Source organism: Canis lupus, chromosome 35 (genome assembly GCF_011100685.1).
Source record: "Canis lupus familiaris isolate Mischka breed German Shepherd chromosome 35, alternate assembly UU_Cfam_GSD_1.0, whole genome shotgun sequence".
Taxonomy (NCBI): Eukaryota; Metazoa; Chordata; class Mammalia; order Carnivora; family Canidae; genus Canis; species Canis lupus.
This window is the reverse complement of record NC_049256.1, coordinates 26,677,048-26,694,040: the sequence shown is the minus strand read 5'-3', so window position 1 is coordinate 26,694,040 and position 16,993 is coordinate 26,677,048. Positions and strand designations below refer to the sequence as shown.

At 37.9% G+C, this 16,993-nt stretch overlaps 1 protein-coding gene and 1 pseudogene across 1 annotated transcript; both read right to left on the bottom strand.

The window, feature by feature from the left end:
- Positions 1–11,886: 11,886 nt before the first annotated feature.
- On the bottom strand, positions 11,887–12,004 carry LOC119877888 (annotated as a pseudogene).
- Positions 12,005–15,398: 3,394 nt separating this feature from the next.
- OR2B7 (olfactory receptor family 2 subfamily B member 7) lies at positions 15,399–16,376 on the bottom strand. Its single transcript, NM_001388772.1, has one exon. It carries the CDS (start codon positions 16,374–16,376, stop codon positions 15,399–15,401), a length of 978 nt encoding a protein of 325 aa, NP_001375701.1.
- Between the last annotated feature and the right edge of the window lie 617 nt (positions 16,377–16,993).

Below are 16,993 nucleotides of genomic sequence, written 5' to 3'. Positions count from 1 at the left end.
TATGTGTCCCTGCCTTCATAGCCCTGTTCTGGCTCTAGGACTGTCATTTATTAGCATATCTGCAGTGTGTATAATGTAGGTTTCCTGCGTTCTCTCCAGACCCTCTGCATCGTGCTGAACATTTTGGGATTTGCCCTGGGCACCTATACTTGCTCTGTTTAAAAAATTTAATTGTATTGATTTCCATTGTTGTATGGATTTATTTTAACCATTTGAACTGAATGAAATCTCTGATCTTTAAGAAGTATAAAGATTCTTGTGATTAGTCAACCATTTCTGAGGACAGTTTTAATCTCTTTTTGAGAGTGAAATTGTTCAATATTGTATCTATTTCTTTAGTCTCAGTGGAGCATCCTGGACATTTCTAATGATTGAGTTATTTTGGATCCTCGTGATCAATAGGATGCCATGTTCAGTTGTCAAAACCTTGCTCAGGAGCTCCCCTGATTTTGTGGTGGCAGATTGCAAATAGTGCTTTATATGTATTTTTAAATTCCTTTTTCGGGCAGCCCTGGTGGCGCAGCGGTTTAGCACCGCCTGCAGCCCCGGGTGTGATCCTGGAGACCGAGGATCGAGTCCCACATCTGGCTCCTTGCATGGAACCTGCTTCTCCCTCTGCCTGTGTCTCTGTGCCTTTCTCTCTGTGTCTCTTATGAATAAATAAATAAAATCTATAAAAAAATTAATTCCTTTTTCAAGTATTTATAAACAGCGAAACAGTTTTGCAAGATTCTTTTTGGAAAACTTCTTTATTAATTTATCTATGGAAATGAGAACTCTGTTTTAATGTATTTATTTATTTTTAAAATTTATTTATTTATTATTATTTTTTTGTTTTAATGTATTTAAAGGAAATATCATGGTATAATGTGTCATTTTAGCATGAATTCAAACTCTCTCTTGATTCACTGCTTTTTTTGGGAAAGACCGTTTTATACTGAAAAATGTTTCTCAAATTCTACAGAACATGTCATTTTGGCTTGCATTTAGATTGAAGTAACATATATAGTAGTATAATATTACACATATATAAGATATGCACATGCACAAATAATGTACTCCTCCTGCAATCTCTTGTAGTTCTTCAGACTTCTTATCCCATTTATGAAGATGAATAGTAGAAGAGAATATGTTTCCTTTAGCTTATCCTACTTTGAAGTGACAGAATTATAAATGATGTGATTATAAATGATAAATGATTTCAAAATTTTTGAAATGTGTACAAGTATACCCAAGTGTGTATGGTAACAGTTTATTTCTGCAGGTCACATTGAATAGAAAAAAACAAACTCTTAACCAGGAGGTGGTGGAGGTATCTGCTCTTGGTAGAATCTTACATCACTAAAGAGTTGAATAAAACAAACTATAACCCTTTTGCTGTCATAGTAGATACACATATGTTGAAGAAATGCTATTTTTTCAAAGTTTGGAAATGCTATTCTTTCATTCTCTGGATTGAAATTTGGATCGGAAAGAGTGGGCTGTGTTTATATATAGGGCATTTCTACAACATTCTCATTTAGTAACTTGGTAAAGAGAATTTTGTATTAAACAGCAGTAAAAATATGGTCTCAGGAGAGGAAGAATAGTGGGATGAAAGAAATGAATGATATCTTTAGTATTTATTTATTTTTGCCAGATATACTGAGATGTAATTGACATATAACATTGAGCAAGTTGTAGGAGTACAAATATGAATATATGCATAATGAAACGATTGCCATTGTAGTGTCAGCCAACACCTCAATCATGTGACATAATTACCATTTCTTCTTTGTGGTGAGAACATTTAAGATCTGCTTCCTTAGCAACTTTCAAGTCTGTAATATTATAATATGAACTATAACTACCATGCTATACATTAGGTCTTCAGGACTTATTCATTTTATGACTGGTAATTGGTGCCTTTTGCCCTACATCTCCCACTTCTCCTACTCCTTAGTCCCTGGTAATCACCATTCTACTGTCTGTATCTACAGGTTCAGGTTTTCTGGACTCCACAGTTACATGAGATCACATAGTATTTGTCTTTCTCTTCTGACTTATTTCACCTAGCATAATGTCCTCAAGGTCCATTCATGTTGTCCTAAAAGGCAGGATTTCCTTTCTTCTCCTGGCTGAATAATATTCCTTTAGATATGTATGCCACATCCTCTTTATCCATTCATCTGTTTGGATACTTAGGTCATTTCCATATCTTGGCTATTGTGAACAATGCTGCAGTGAATATGGGAGGGTATATATCTCTTCAATATCCTGACTTCATTTCCTTTGGATGTGTGCCTAGAAGTTGGTTGCTGGGTATCCAAGTAGTAGTTCTATCATTAATTTTTTGAGAAACCTCCATACTGCTTTCCATAGAGGCTATACCAGTTTACATTCCCACAGTCAGTGTCCCCTCACCGACTCTTGTTATCTTTTGTCATTTTGATGATAGCCAGGCTAACAGGTGGGAGGTGATATCTTTTGCATTTGTTTTGGTTTGCATTTCCTGATGACTAGTGATGTCAGATACCTTTCATATATCTATTGGCCCTTTGTATGTCTTCTCTGTGAAAATATCTATTCAGTTCCTCTGTCCTTTTGAAAACAATGGAATTACTGGTTTTTCTGCTCCTGCATTGCATGAATTCCTTATATATTTTGGATATTAGCCTCTTATCAGGTATAAAATGTGTATTTTCTTACATTCTATAGGTTGATCTTTCATTTTGTTGATTGCTGCTTTTGCTGTACAGAAGCTTTTTGTTCAATGTAGTCCCACTTCTTGATTTTTTGCTTTTGTTGCTGGTGCGTTTGGTGACATATTCTGGCTTTGGATTAAAATTTGGATTATAAAGACTAGGCTGTATTAGTAGATAGGATAATGCTTAGACCACCCTCATTTGGTAGGTAGCTGTCAACGTGTCCAATATCATGAATCTTTTCCTCTCTGTTGCCTTCTAGGAGTTGTAAAGTTTCAGGTCTTATATTTACAACTCAATCCATTTCAAGTTATTTTTTGTGAGATGTGTAATAACTCCAATTTCACTTCCCTGCATGTACTTACCCAGTTTTCTTGGGACTATTTATTAAAAAGACTGTGTTTCCCCATGAATATTCTGAACTCTTGTCAAATATTAGTTGTCTGTATATGGGTGGGTTTATGTTTGGGCTCTTCATTCAATTCCTTTGGTGTGTGTGTCTTCAGCCAGTACTATATTGTTTTGATTACTTCTTTATAATATAGTTTGAATCAGGAAGCAGGATGCCTCAGGCTTTGTTCTTCTTTGTCAGATTGACTTTTATAATTGGAGACTTTTGTCTATACATATAGATTATAGGATTGCTTTTTTTTCTATCTGTAAAAAATAATACTCAAATTTGATAGTGATTGCATTGAATCAATGGTTGAGTGGTGTGGACATCTTAGCAGAATTAACTCTTTTGACTCATGAAAATAAGATATCTTAATTCTTCAAATTCTTTCATAAATACATTATAGTTTAAAGTATAGTGAACATTTGGCTCCTTTGTTCAATTTATTCTTAAGTGTTTTGGTTTTGATGCTATTGTGGATGGGATTTAAAAAGTCTTTTCACATGTTTTTTCTTATGGTATAGAAAGGTAACTAATTTCTTTATGTTGATTTTCTGTTTTGCAACTTTACTTTGTTGATGGCTTCTAATAGTTTTTTGGTGGCACCTAGGATCTTCTCTAAATAATCATATATATAATTTCTAAGCAAAGACAATTATACTTCTTTTTTTAATGTTTGGATACCATTTATTTTTTTTCTTACCTCATTACTCAGGCTGGGACTTACAGTTCTGTGTTCTGTATGAGTAGTGAAGGCACGCATCATTGTCTTGTTTCTAATCTTAGAAGAAAAGCTTTCAACATTTTGTCATTGAATGTTAGCCATGGGTTTCTCAGATATGGCCTCTATTATGTTGAGGTACATTCCTTCTACATCTATGTTGTTGAGTATGTTTACCATAAAAATATGTCATATTTTGTTAACTGCCTTTCTGCATCTATTGAGATAATTGTATGATTTTTATCTTTCATTCTACTGTGTGGTGTATCATATATGCTGATCTGTGTACTTGTCTCTTCCTGTATCCCTGCTATATATTCCTTTTGATCATGGTGTGTGAACCTTTTAATGTGCTTTTGAATTTGGTTTGCTGATACTTTGCTGAGAAATTTTGCATCTATATTCACCAGGGATATAGGTCTATAGATTTCATTTATTCTTTTTTTCTTTGTAGTATTTATCAGTGTTTAGTGTCAGGATAATGATAATCTTGTAAAATGAGTTTGGAATGTCCTTCCTAATTTTTTGAAGGATTTAAGAAGAATTGGTGCTGATTTTTTTTGGTAAATGTTTGAGAGTGGAGGGGTAGCTAAACATAAATTAGACAAAATAGATCTTAAAACAAAAGTGGTAACAAGAGAAAAAAATACATCATTATATGAAGGGGTCAATTAATCAAGAAGATATAACTGGTAAATATTTAGAACTCAAGATTCAATCACATAAACTTATTAAGCAAATGCTAACAGATATGAAGGGGGAAACAGACAACAATATAATAATCATAGTGACTTCAATATTCTAATATTAACAGTGGATAAATCATTCTGACAAAATCAATAGGAAAATATTGGATTTGAGTCAGACTTTAGACTAAAAAATTTAATAAAGATATATAGATCATTTCATCCAACAACAGCAGGATACACATTCTTGCCAAGCACATTATCTGGGATAGATCACAAGATAATTTACAAAACAAGTCTTAGCAAATGTTTTTTAAAGATTTATTTATTTATTCATTAGAGAGAGAGAGAGGCAGAGACACAGGCAGAGAGAGAAGCAGGCTCCTCGCAGGGGGCCTAATGTGGAACTTGATCCCCCGACCCGGGGTCACACCCTGAGCAGAAGGCAGATGCTCAACCACTGAGCCACTCAGGCGTCTCAAGTCTTTTTTTTATATATATATATTTTATTTATTTATTCATGAGAGACAGAGAGAGAGAGAGAGAGAGAGAGAGAGAGAGGCAGAGACACGGAGAAGCAGGCTCCATGCAGGGAGCCTGATGTGGGACTCGATCCTGGGTCTCCAGGATCAGGCCCTGAACTGAAGGAGGCGCTAAACCCCTGAGCCACCTCGGCTTCACCAGGCGTCCCAAGTCTTAGCAAATTTAAGAAGATTGAACTCATCTTTTTGTGATCACAGTGATACAAGATGAAGAAGCATAACAAAACAAAAGCTGAAAAACTTCAAAATACATAAAAATTAAATAAAATCCTCCACCCCAAAACCAATGGATCAAAGAACATCAGAGAGAAATCAAAATATCTTTAAAGATTGTGTATACAACACCAAGTACTAAAATTTATGGGATACTGCAATCTCAGGGGAAAGTATACCGCAATAAAACCCAAATTAGGAAAAAATTCTCAAATAAATAACCTACCTTCACTCCTGTAGGGTAGTAAAAAAAAAAAAAAAAAAAAAGCTCCAAGTTATCAGGAGGAAGGAAAGAACAATGATCAGAATGGAAATAAATGAGATCAGAAAAACAATAGCGAATCAACCTGGAAGGAAGAAGAGACCATAACTCACTGAACAAATGATCTTTGAGGTCTTCAAAGGAAAGCCAGGTAAAGTTCATTCTCATTGGTTAAATATTATGGATATCAAACAGTTTCGATTCTATTAGTTCAGCACATTGGAAAGAAATCAGATGGATCATTTGGAATAGAAAGCCAGATCGAGTTTGAAAGGAACACAAATCTTACTGTGAGTGTTTAGTATCATAATATATATTAATATCTAGTTTATTTCAAATGTTTTAAAAGTAAATGGTTTGACATACAACATACAGAGGGTGGAACTAGAGTCAGCGTCAAGTTTGATGAATTTTCCAGTATTGTATACCTTCCATAAACAGTGACCAGACCCAGAATCGAATATAAGCAGAACCCCAGAGTTCCCCTCCCTCATTTCTCCTTCTAATAAAAAAAATCCCTTGTGATTCCACTATTCTGACTCCCAATACCACAGGTTCTTTGTGCCTGGTTTTGAGTTTTACACAAATAAGGGGTAAATTTTATACAATTAAATGTGAACAGTATTGATAGCCCAAGATGGTGGAGGAGTAGGAGACTTAGTTTTGTCTGGTGCCAGGAATTCAGATAGATAGCTATTAAATTATTCTGAACACTTGTGAACTCAACTGGAGATCTAAGAAAATAGCTGCAACTCTACAAATAGAAAAGTAACCACCTTCTGCAATAATGACAAGATGAAAAAACCTTAAAAAATGAACAAGAGTCGATCTGACTACAAGGGATCTAATTTGTATGGATATAAGTAAGATGTCAGAACTAGAATTCAGAATAATAATTATAAAGATACTAACTGGGCTTGAAAAAAGCATAGAAGACACTAGGGAATCCCTTTCTGGAGAAATAAAAGAACTAAAATCTAGTCAAGTAAACATAAAAAAGGCTATTAATGAGATGCAATAAAAAATGGAGGCTCTAACTGCTAGGATAAATGATACAGAAGAGGGAATTAGTGATATAGAAGACAAAATTATGGAGAATAAAGAAGCTGAGAAGAAGAGAGATAACTACTGAATCATGAAGGGGAGAATTTGAGAGATAAGTGATCTCATAAAGTGAAACAATATTAAAGTAATTAGAATTCCAGAAGAAAAGTAAAGAAGGGGGCAGAAAGTATATCAGAGCAAATTATAGCAGAGAACTTCTCTAATGTAGGGAAGGAATCAGGCATCCAAGTCTAGGAGGCACAGAAAACCTCCCTCAAAATCAATAAAAATAGGTCAATACCTTGACATATAATAGTGAAACTTGCGAATCTCAAAGAGAAAATTGTGAAAGCAGCTAGGGGGTGGGGGAGGTGGAGGGGTGGGAAGAGGCCCATAACCTACAAAGGTAGAAACAGTAGACTAGCAGCAGACCTATCTGCAGAGATCTGGCAGGCCAGAAAAGACTGGTGTGATATATTCAGGGTGTTAAATGAGAAAAAATACGCAGTTAAAAACACTTTATCCAGCTAGGATGTCATTCAAAATGGAGAGATGAAAAGCTTCCAGGAGAAACAGAAATGAAAAGAATTTGTGATCACTAAAGCAGCCCTGCAAGATATATTGAAGTGGAACTTTATTTATTTATTTTTTGAAGTGGAACTTTAAAAGAAAAAAGACCCCAAAACTAACATAGACCAAAAAGGAATGGAGACAATTTACAGAAAGAGTGACTTTACAGGTAATACAATGGCACTAAGTTCATATTTTTCAATAGTTACTCTGAATGCAAGTGGGCTAAATGCCCGATCAAAAGACAGAGAGTATGAGACTGAATATAAAAGCAAGACCCAACCATATGCTGTCTATAAGAGACTTATTTTAGACCTAAGACACCTGGAGACTGAAAATGAGGGGGTGGAGAACAATTTACCATGCAAATTGACCTCAAAAGAAAGCTGGAGTAACAATCCTCATGTCAGATAAATTAGATTTTAAACCAAGACTGTAATAAGATATGAGGAAGGACACTATATCATAATTAAAGGGTCTGTCCAATGGGAAGATCTAACAACTGTAAATATTTATGCTCCTAACTTGGGAACAGCCAATTCTATAAACCAACCAATAACCAAATTAAAGAAATGCATCGATAATAATACAATAATGGTAGGGGACTTTAACATCCCACTCACTGCAATGGACAGGTTATCTAAGCAGCAGATCAACAAGGAAGCAAGGGCTTTGCATGACACATTGGACCAGATGGACTTCATAGATATATTCAGATATTCCATCCTAAAGCAACAGAATACACATTTTTCTCAAGTGCACATGGAACAGTCTCCAAAATAGATCATATACTGGGTCACAAGTCAGGTCTCAACCAGCATCAAAGATTGGGATCATTCCCTGCCTATTTTGAGACTACAATGTATTGAAACTTGAACTCAGTCACAGGAGGAAATTTGGAAAGAACTCAAATACATGGGAGCTAAAGAGCATCCTACTAAAGAATGAATGGGTCAATCAGGAAATTAAGAATTTTAAAAATTCATGAAGGGGAAGAGAGGCAAGATGGCAGAAGAGTAGAGGTTCTGGTTTCATCTGGCCCCCTAAATTTGGCTCAATAACTATCAAGCCATCCTGAACACATATGAATTCAACCTGAGATTTAAAGAAAAAAGGCTGGAACTCTGCAAATAGAAAAATGACCACTTTTTGCAAGGTAGGAGTGTGGAGAAGAGAAACAGCAGGGAGAGGGAGCATTTGTAAGCTGGCTGCAGGAAAATGATACAGCCCTGAACTCAAAATTGGGACCTTTAGAAATCTGCTCCTATGACAGACCTCCCTGCCTGAAAGGTGCTCAATGATGAAGCAGGGCAAAATCCCAAGAGGGTGGCGTGGTGGTGTGGTCTCAATATTCCTAGAGGCATAGAAAGAAGAGGGGCGCCTGAGCCTCCAAAGTTCCCAAGCATTGGAGCAAGGGAAACAGGTTTAGGTCAGTGAGCCTGGAAGGAGGCTCAGTTTGTCATGCTATAAACCACAAACCTCAGCAGGATCTGGTGATCACTCTCTGTGGTGGGTCCCTACAAAGGACTAGAATGCAGTAAACTTCCACCTTTCTCTGGGAAAGATGAGCAGGTGGACACTCCACCAGGCGACCACTCTCTGCGCCAGGGTTCTGTAAGGGACAGAAATGGGGCAATGCTCTGCCTCCTCCAGGAAGGGTGAAGTGGGTGGACCAGCAGGCAAAGGCTCTTCCTGTCAAAATCCTACAAATTACACAAATCAGTGTCCTCCTCGCCTGCCCCTGGAGGGTTCTGAGTGAGCATGTACCATAGGAGTCTGCAGAGTTTGGCAAATACCACCATCTCTCAGCTCTGGGGATTGAGATCTGGGCACAGCCATCACAGCCATTCCTGCCCCCCCCCCCACCCACTCACCCTCAAAAGAGGTGCAGAAAGCCTTCAGGGAACAAAGACCTCACACAGCAAACAGCTTACATTGAACCCTGCCCCCTGGCGAGGGGCAGTACAGTTCCCCCAGGTAGAGACTTACAAGAATCAGCACAGCAGTCCCCTCCCCCAGATCAGCTGGAATAACAGGGGGACTGCAAGTTTACTTACCAAACAGGACTGCATAACTCCAGGACTGAGAGTAAATAGTATATAGAACCCAAGTTTTCTCTCTTACGATTTATCTTTCAGGTTAAAATATTCCAATATCGGGGATCACTGGATGGCTCAGTGGTTGGGCATCTGTCTTTGGCTCAGGGCGTGATACTGGAGTCCTGGGATGGAGTCCCAGGATGGAGTCCTGGGATCGAGTCCCACTCAGGTTCCCTGCATGGAGCCTGCTTCTCCCTCTGCCTGTGTCTCTGCCTCTCTCTCTCCCTCTCTCTCTCTCTCTCTGTGCCTCTCATGAATAAATAAATAAAATCTTAAAAAAATTCCAATATCATATCAACTAGCAGAGTTCTTTATTCCCATACCAACTAGTTTATTTTATCAACTCCTCATTTTTAAGTTTTTTCTTAACTTTTATTTTTTTACAATTACATGTATTAGATACATTCTTCAGTTATGGCTTTCTTTCACTGTATTGAATTTTATTTTTGTATATATGTAAGTTTTGCTATTTTATAATTTTGGAATTTGGTATCTTCTAACACACAGTCCAAAATACACTCAGAACCAAATGGATCACCCTGTTTTGTCCAGTCTTTGAGATTATATTCTCTCTCCTATCCCATTGCCCCCCTTTTTTTGTTTCTATTTTTTAAATTTGTTTTCCTTTTTTTTCTTTTATTTTCTGGTTTCTGACATCTCTGGAATTTTTCTAGTGTGTATTTTGCATGGGTCATGTTTGATATTTTTGACTCTGCTCACTCATACAGCCATTTTGCACTCAACAAAATGACTAGAAGGACAAATTCAACACAAAAGAAGAAACAGAGGTAACACTACCACAGATCTAATGGAAATGGATTTAAGTAAAATGTTGGAATTCAGGGCTACAATTAAAAAGTTACTAGTTCGGCTTGAAAAAAACATAAAAGACTCTAGAGAATCTCTTCCTGCAGAAATGAGATCTAATCAGGCCAAAATTAAAAATACTCTGAGATGCAGTCTAAACTGAATGCTCTAATAAGTAGGGTAAATGAGGCAGAAGAGAGAATAAGTGAGACAGAAGACAAGTTGATGGAAAGGAAAGAAGCTGAAGAAAAGAAAAACAACTAAGAGCCCATGAGGAGAGTCTCTGAGAATTAAGTGATAGTTTGAAAAAAAAAAGTAAGCTATATAGTATTAGAACTCCTGAGGGTGGAGAGAGAGAGAGAGAAAAAGAGAGAGAGAACCAGGAGGTATATTAGAGCAAATCATAGCTGAGAACCTCCCTAATCTGGGGAAGAAAACAGGCATTCATATCCAAGAAATAGAGAGGACCCCTCCCATAGTCAACAAAAACAGTTAAACTCAAACATATAATAGTGAAGTTTTCAAATATCAGAGATAAAGAGAAAATCCTGAAAGCAGTGAGAGACAAAAGATTCCTGGCATACAATGGAAGAAATATCAGACTAACAGCAGACCTATCCACAGAGACTTGTCAGGATAGAAAGGGTTGGCATGATATATTCAGGGTACTAAATGAGAAAAACATGCAGCCAGTAATACTTTATCCAGCAAGACTGTCATTTAGAATGGAGGGAGAGATAAAGAACTTCCAGGATAGACACAAACTAAAAGAATATGTGACTACCAAACCAGTTCTGCAAGAAATATTAAGGAGGATCCTGTAAGTAAAGAGAGAGCCCAAAGAAACAGAGACAATATGCAGAAACAGGGACCATACAAGTAATACAGTAACACTAAATTCATATTTTTCAATAGTTACTCTGAAAGTGAATGGGCTAAATGCTCCAATCAAAAGACACAGGGTATCAGACTGGATAAAAAAGCAAGACCCAACCATATGTTGTCTGCAAGAGACTCATTTGGAACTAAGACACCTTCATACTGAAAGTGAGGTGGTGGAGAACAATTTACTATGCAAATCGACCTCAAAAGAAAGCTGGGGTAGTGATCCTCATATCAGATAAATTAGGTTTTGAACCAAACACTGAGAGAAGAGGAACACTATATCATACTTAGAGGATCTATCCAACAAGAAGATCTAACAATTATGAATATTATTTGCCCTTAATGTTGGAGCAGCCAATTATATCAATCAATTAATAACCAAGGTAAAGAAACATATAGATAATAATACATTAATAGGAGGAGACTTCAATACTCCACTCTCAGGGCAACCCGGGTGGCTCAGTGGTTTAGTGCCGCCTTCAGTCCAGGGCCTGATCCTGGAGACCCAGGATCGTCGGGCTCCCTGCATGGAGCCTGCTTCTCCCTCTGCCTGTGTCTCTGCCTCTTCTCTCTCTGTGTCTCTCATGAATAAATACATAAAATCTTAAAAAAAATAATCCACTCTCAGTAAAAGACAGATCTTCTAAGCAGAAGATCAACAAAGAAACAAGGGCTTGAATGACACACTGGACCAGATGGACTTCATAGATATATTAAGAACATTCCATCCTAATGCAAGGGAATATGTTCTTCTCAACTTCCATGGAACTTTTTCTGGATTAGACCACATACTGGGTCACAAATCAGGTCTCAACTGATACCAAAAGATTGGGATTATTCCCTGCATATTTTCAGACCACAATACTTTGAAAGACCTTAATCACAAGAAGAAATTTGGAAGGAACTCAAACACTTGGAGATGAAAAAACATCCTACTAAAAGATGAATACATCAAACAGGAAATTAGAGAAGAATTAAAAAGGCTCATGCAAACTATAAAAATGAAAGCACAACTGTTCAAAACCTTTGGATTACAGAAAAGGTTGTCCTAGGAGGGAAGTACTAACTATAGAAATGATTCCTGAAAGTATAGTCTTTAGGAGGGAAGTACATTGCAATACAAGCCTCCCACAAAAAACTAGAAAAATCTCAAATACACAAGCTAACCTTACACCTAAAGGAGCTGAGAAAGAACAGCAAATAAAACCTACACCAATCAGGAGAAAAGAAATAAAAAAGATTACAGCAGAAATCAATGAAATAGAGACCAGAAGAATAGTAGGACAGATAAACAAAATGAGGACCTGGTTCTTTGAAAGAATTAATACAATAGATAAACCCCTAGTCAGACTTATTAAAAGAAAAACGACTCAAATTAATAAAATCAAGAATTAAGGAGAAGAGATCATACCAATACTAAGGAAATGAGAATGATTCTAAGAACGTATTATATACCAACAAATTAGGTAAGCTGGAAGAATGGACACATTCCTGGAAATTACCAAAACTAAAACAGGAAGAAATAGAAAATGTGAACAGATCAAAACCAAGAAGGAAATTGAAGCTGTCATCAAAAACTTCCCAAGAAACAAGAGTCCCGGGCTAGATGGCTTTCCAGGGGAATTGTACCAAACATTAAAAGAAGAAAGAATACTTATTCTACTGAAGTGGTTTAAAAAAAAATAGAAAGGGAAATAAAACTTTCAAATTATTTCTATGAGGTCAGCATTACCTTGACCCCAAACCTGAACAAAACCCCATGAAAAGAGAATTATAGGCCAACATCCCTGATAAACATGGATGTCAAAATACTGACCAAGATACTAGTTAATGGAATCCAAAAGGATTATTCACCATGACCAAGTGGAATTTATTCCTGGGATGCAAGGATGGTTCAACATCCATAAAACAATCAACATGATAGATCACATTAATAAAACAAAGGATAAGAACCATATGATCCTCTCAATTGATGAAGAAAAAGCATTTAACAAAATAGAGCATCCTTTCTTGCCTAAAACTCTGCATAGCGTAGGGATAGAGGGAACATACTTCAATATTATAAAAGGTATCTATGAAAAGCCTACAGTAAATATCATTCTCAATGGGGAAAAACTGAGAGCTTTTCCCCTAAGGTCAGGAACAAGCAGGGATGTCCTCTTCCATCATTGTTGTTCAACATAGTACTAAAAGTCTTAGCCTCTAAAGAATCCAGAGACTCCACCCCAAAATGCTAGAACTCATCCAGAAATTCAGCAATATGGCAAGATGCAAAGTCAATGCACAGAAATTAATTGTATTTCTATACGCTAACAATGAGGCTGGAGAAAGAGAAATTAAGGAGTCAATCCCATTTACAATTGCATCAAAATCCATAAGATACCTAGGAATACACCTAACCAAAGATGCAAAAGATCTGTGCTCTAAAAAATACAGAACACTTATGAAAGAAATTGAGGAAGACACAAGAAATGGAAAAATATTCCATGCACATGGATTGGAAGAACAAATATTGTGAAAATGTCTATGCTACCCAGAGCTATTTACACATTCAATGCAACCCCTATCAAAATACCATGCCCTTTCTTCACAAGGTTGGAACAAATAATCCTAAGATTTGTTTGGAGCCAGAAAAGACCCCAAATAGCCAGAGGAATGTTGAAAAAGAAAACTAAAGATGGGAGTATCATAATGCCTGACTTTCAAGCTGTATTGCAAAGCTGTGATCATAAAGACAGTATGGTTCTGGCACAAAAAAAGACACATAGATCAATGGAACAAAAGAACCCAGAAATAGACCCTCAACTCTATAGTCAACTATCTTTGGCAAAGCAGGGACGAATATCCAATGGAAAAAAAGACAAAGCAGGAAAGACAATCCAATGAGAAAAAAGACAATAAATGATGTTGAGAAAATTTGACAGTCACATGCAGAAGAATGAAACTAGACCATTTCCTCACACCACACACAAAAATAAACTCAAATGGATTTGAGACCTAAATGGGAGGCAAGAATCCATAAAAATTTTAGAGAAGAACACAGGCAGCCACCTTAGTGACCTTGGCCACAGCAACTTCTTGCTAGACAAGTCTCCAAAGGCCCGGGAAACAAAGGTTAAAATGAACTATGGGAACTTCATCATGATGCAAAACTTTTGCATAGCCAAAGAAACAATTGACAAAACCAATAGACACCTGACTGGATGAGAGAAGATATTTGCAAATGACAGATCAGATAAAGGGCTAGTATCCAAGATCTATAAAGAACTGGTCAAACTCACACCCAGAGAACAAATAATCCAGTCAATAAATGGGAAGAAGACATGAACAGATATTTCTCCAAAGAAGACATACAGATGGCCAACAGATGAGAAAAAATGCTCAGCATCTCTTGGCATCAGGGAAATACAATCAAAACCACAATAAGATACCACCTCAAACTGGTCAGAATGGCTACAATGAAAAAGTCAGGAAATGAAAGATGTTTGCAAGGATGTAGAGAAAGGGGAACCCTCTTACATTGTTGATGGGAATGTAAGGTGGTGCAGCCACTCTGGAAGACAGTATGGGAATTCCCCAAAAAGTTGAAACTAGAGCTACCCTACAACCCAGCAATTGCATTACTATTTACCCCAAAGATACAAATGTAGTGATCCAAAGGGGCACCTGCACCCCAATGTTTATAGCAGCAATGTCCACAATGGCCAAACTATAGAAAGAGCCCAAGTGTTTACCAAAAGATGAATGAATAAAGAAGATGTGATGCACGTGCTCGCACACACACACAATGGAATATTACCATAAAAATGAAATCTTGCTATTTGCAACAACTTGGAAGGAACTCCAAGGGAATTATACTAAGTTAAATAAGTCAATCAGAAAAGACAGTTTTCATATGACTTCACTCATATGTGAAATGCAAGAAACAGAGGATCCTAGGGGAACAGAGGGAAAAATAAAGGAAGATGAAATCAGAGAGGGAGACCATTTTATATCTTATTTCTTTCAACATTGTGTTTTTGAGAATCATTCATGTTGTTGTTTGTACTTATAATTTGTGTATTCTCATTTTTGTAAAGTTTTCCAAGACATGATATTCTCATGGTTTTGTCTTCTTTCTCTTTCTTTTTTTCTTTTCTTTTCTTTTCTTTTCTTTTCTTTTCTTTTCTTTTCTTTTCTTTTCTTTTCTTTTCTTTTCTTTTTTTTCTTTTCTTCTTTTCTTTTCTTTTCTTTCTTTTCTTTTCTTCTTTTCTTTTCTTCCTTTCTTCCTTTCTTTTTCTACATAATCTTAAAACCCATATTCTTTCCACTGGAAGATTTAGCTCCATGGGGACAGTGGTGTTTGCTGTGGTTGCTGACACATCTCAAGTCCTAGTTTACCACCTCATCCAGAACAGATGCTGTATGAAGATCTGCTGAATTATGAGAGAACCCACTTGGAGTCACCCAGAAGTCCCCTCGAGCACCAACTGTCAAGCCTGCGAGCCTGCATTAGCTCCTTCTGGAGTCCATGGTCACCCTCAGCAGTCTCCTCAGTGCCCCTTTGACCTCTTTGTTTCTCAGAGTATAAATGAGGGGATTCAGCAGGGGAGTGACCAGTGTGTAGAAGAGTGCAATGCTCTTGTTCACATCCTGTGAATAACTGGAGGGAGGCTGGAGGTACATTGAGATGAGTGTGCCAAAGAAGATGACCACCACCATGAGGTGGGAACCACAGGTTCCAAAGGCCTTCTGCCTCCCCTGGGCTGACTTTATCTTCAGGACTGCCCGGGTGATGTGGCCATAGGACAGTAAGATGAGAGACAGGGGCACAACGAGGAAGAAGACGCTGACCGTGAAGAGTTCAGCCTGGTTGAAGGAGGTGTCGGCACAGGAGAGCTTCAGCATCACCGGAACTTCACAGAAGAAATGGTCCAGCTGGTTTCTCCCACACAGGGGAAGAATCATGGTCAGAGCCGTTTGTAGCACAGAGTTGCCGAATCCTGTGAACCAAGCAGTTAGCACCAGCCACAGGCAAAGCTGCGGGTGCACGATGGCCAGGTAGTGCAGTGGGCGGCACACGGCGGCATAGCGGTCATAGGCCATGACGGCCAGGAGCACACACTCCACGCCCCCAAGCCCCAGGGCGATGAAGAGCTGGGTCACACAGCCACCATACGTGATGGTCTTGACCCGCCCCTGGAGGTTGGCCAGCGTCTGAGGCACCGTGCAGGTGGTCAAACAAAGATCCATGAAAGAGAGGTTGGACAGGAAGAAATACATGGGGGTGTGCAGGCGAGGGTCCATCCAAGACAGAAGGATGATGGTGCCATTGCCAAGAAAGCTCAAGAAGTAAACGATCAGGATGAGCACAAAGAGAGGCGTCTCCAACTGAGGCCTGTTGGAGAATCCTAGAAGAAGGAATCCTGAGAAGGTGCTGTCATTAGCTCTTTCTCTTGCACTCTGCCTGTGCAAGAAGGAGGACTCCATTGTTTTATATTGTGTGTTCCATCCACCTCTGTTTTCCTACAGCAGGTGGCTGGAGTCTGGTTGTGAGCCTAAGTTTGCACAGTGCCTTCCTTGTGCCTTCCTTCCTTGTGAGGAAGGGGGTGATAAATAGCCACTGGACAGAATCCTCTTCCGTGTTTCAGGCTCTTCTCTCAGCGAGTCGGTGAGGTTGGCATGTACATGATCTCCGTTGAATAGATGAGGGAATGGAGGATGAAGGAGATTCAATCATTTTCCAAGGGAGACTCACCAGGGTTCAGACAGCACTCCCCAATCCATGAGCTCTTAACCACTAGGGATATTGTATTTTCATCATTGTATGAATTCTGAGGCTCACTGTAGTTTCTCCAAAAATTAAATCAATTTGTTCTGAATCAGTTGCCCATTTGTACTGCCTCTATTCCTTTCTCTATTTTCCATCAAGAATTGAAATACATCAGACTGGCTCCCCTACTTCTGCTTTGTGTAGAGAAAAATACATTTTTTCTATAAATGCATAGGTAGCAAAATTTTCCATTACTAATTTTATTCAAAGAGAACAATGTATTTTTATGTATAATCTAATGAAACATTTGGGAATGGAGCCTGAAATTATAATT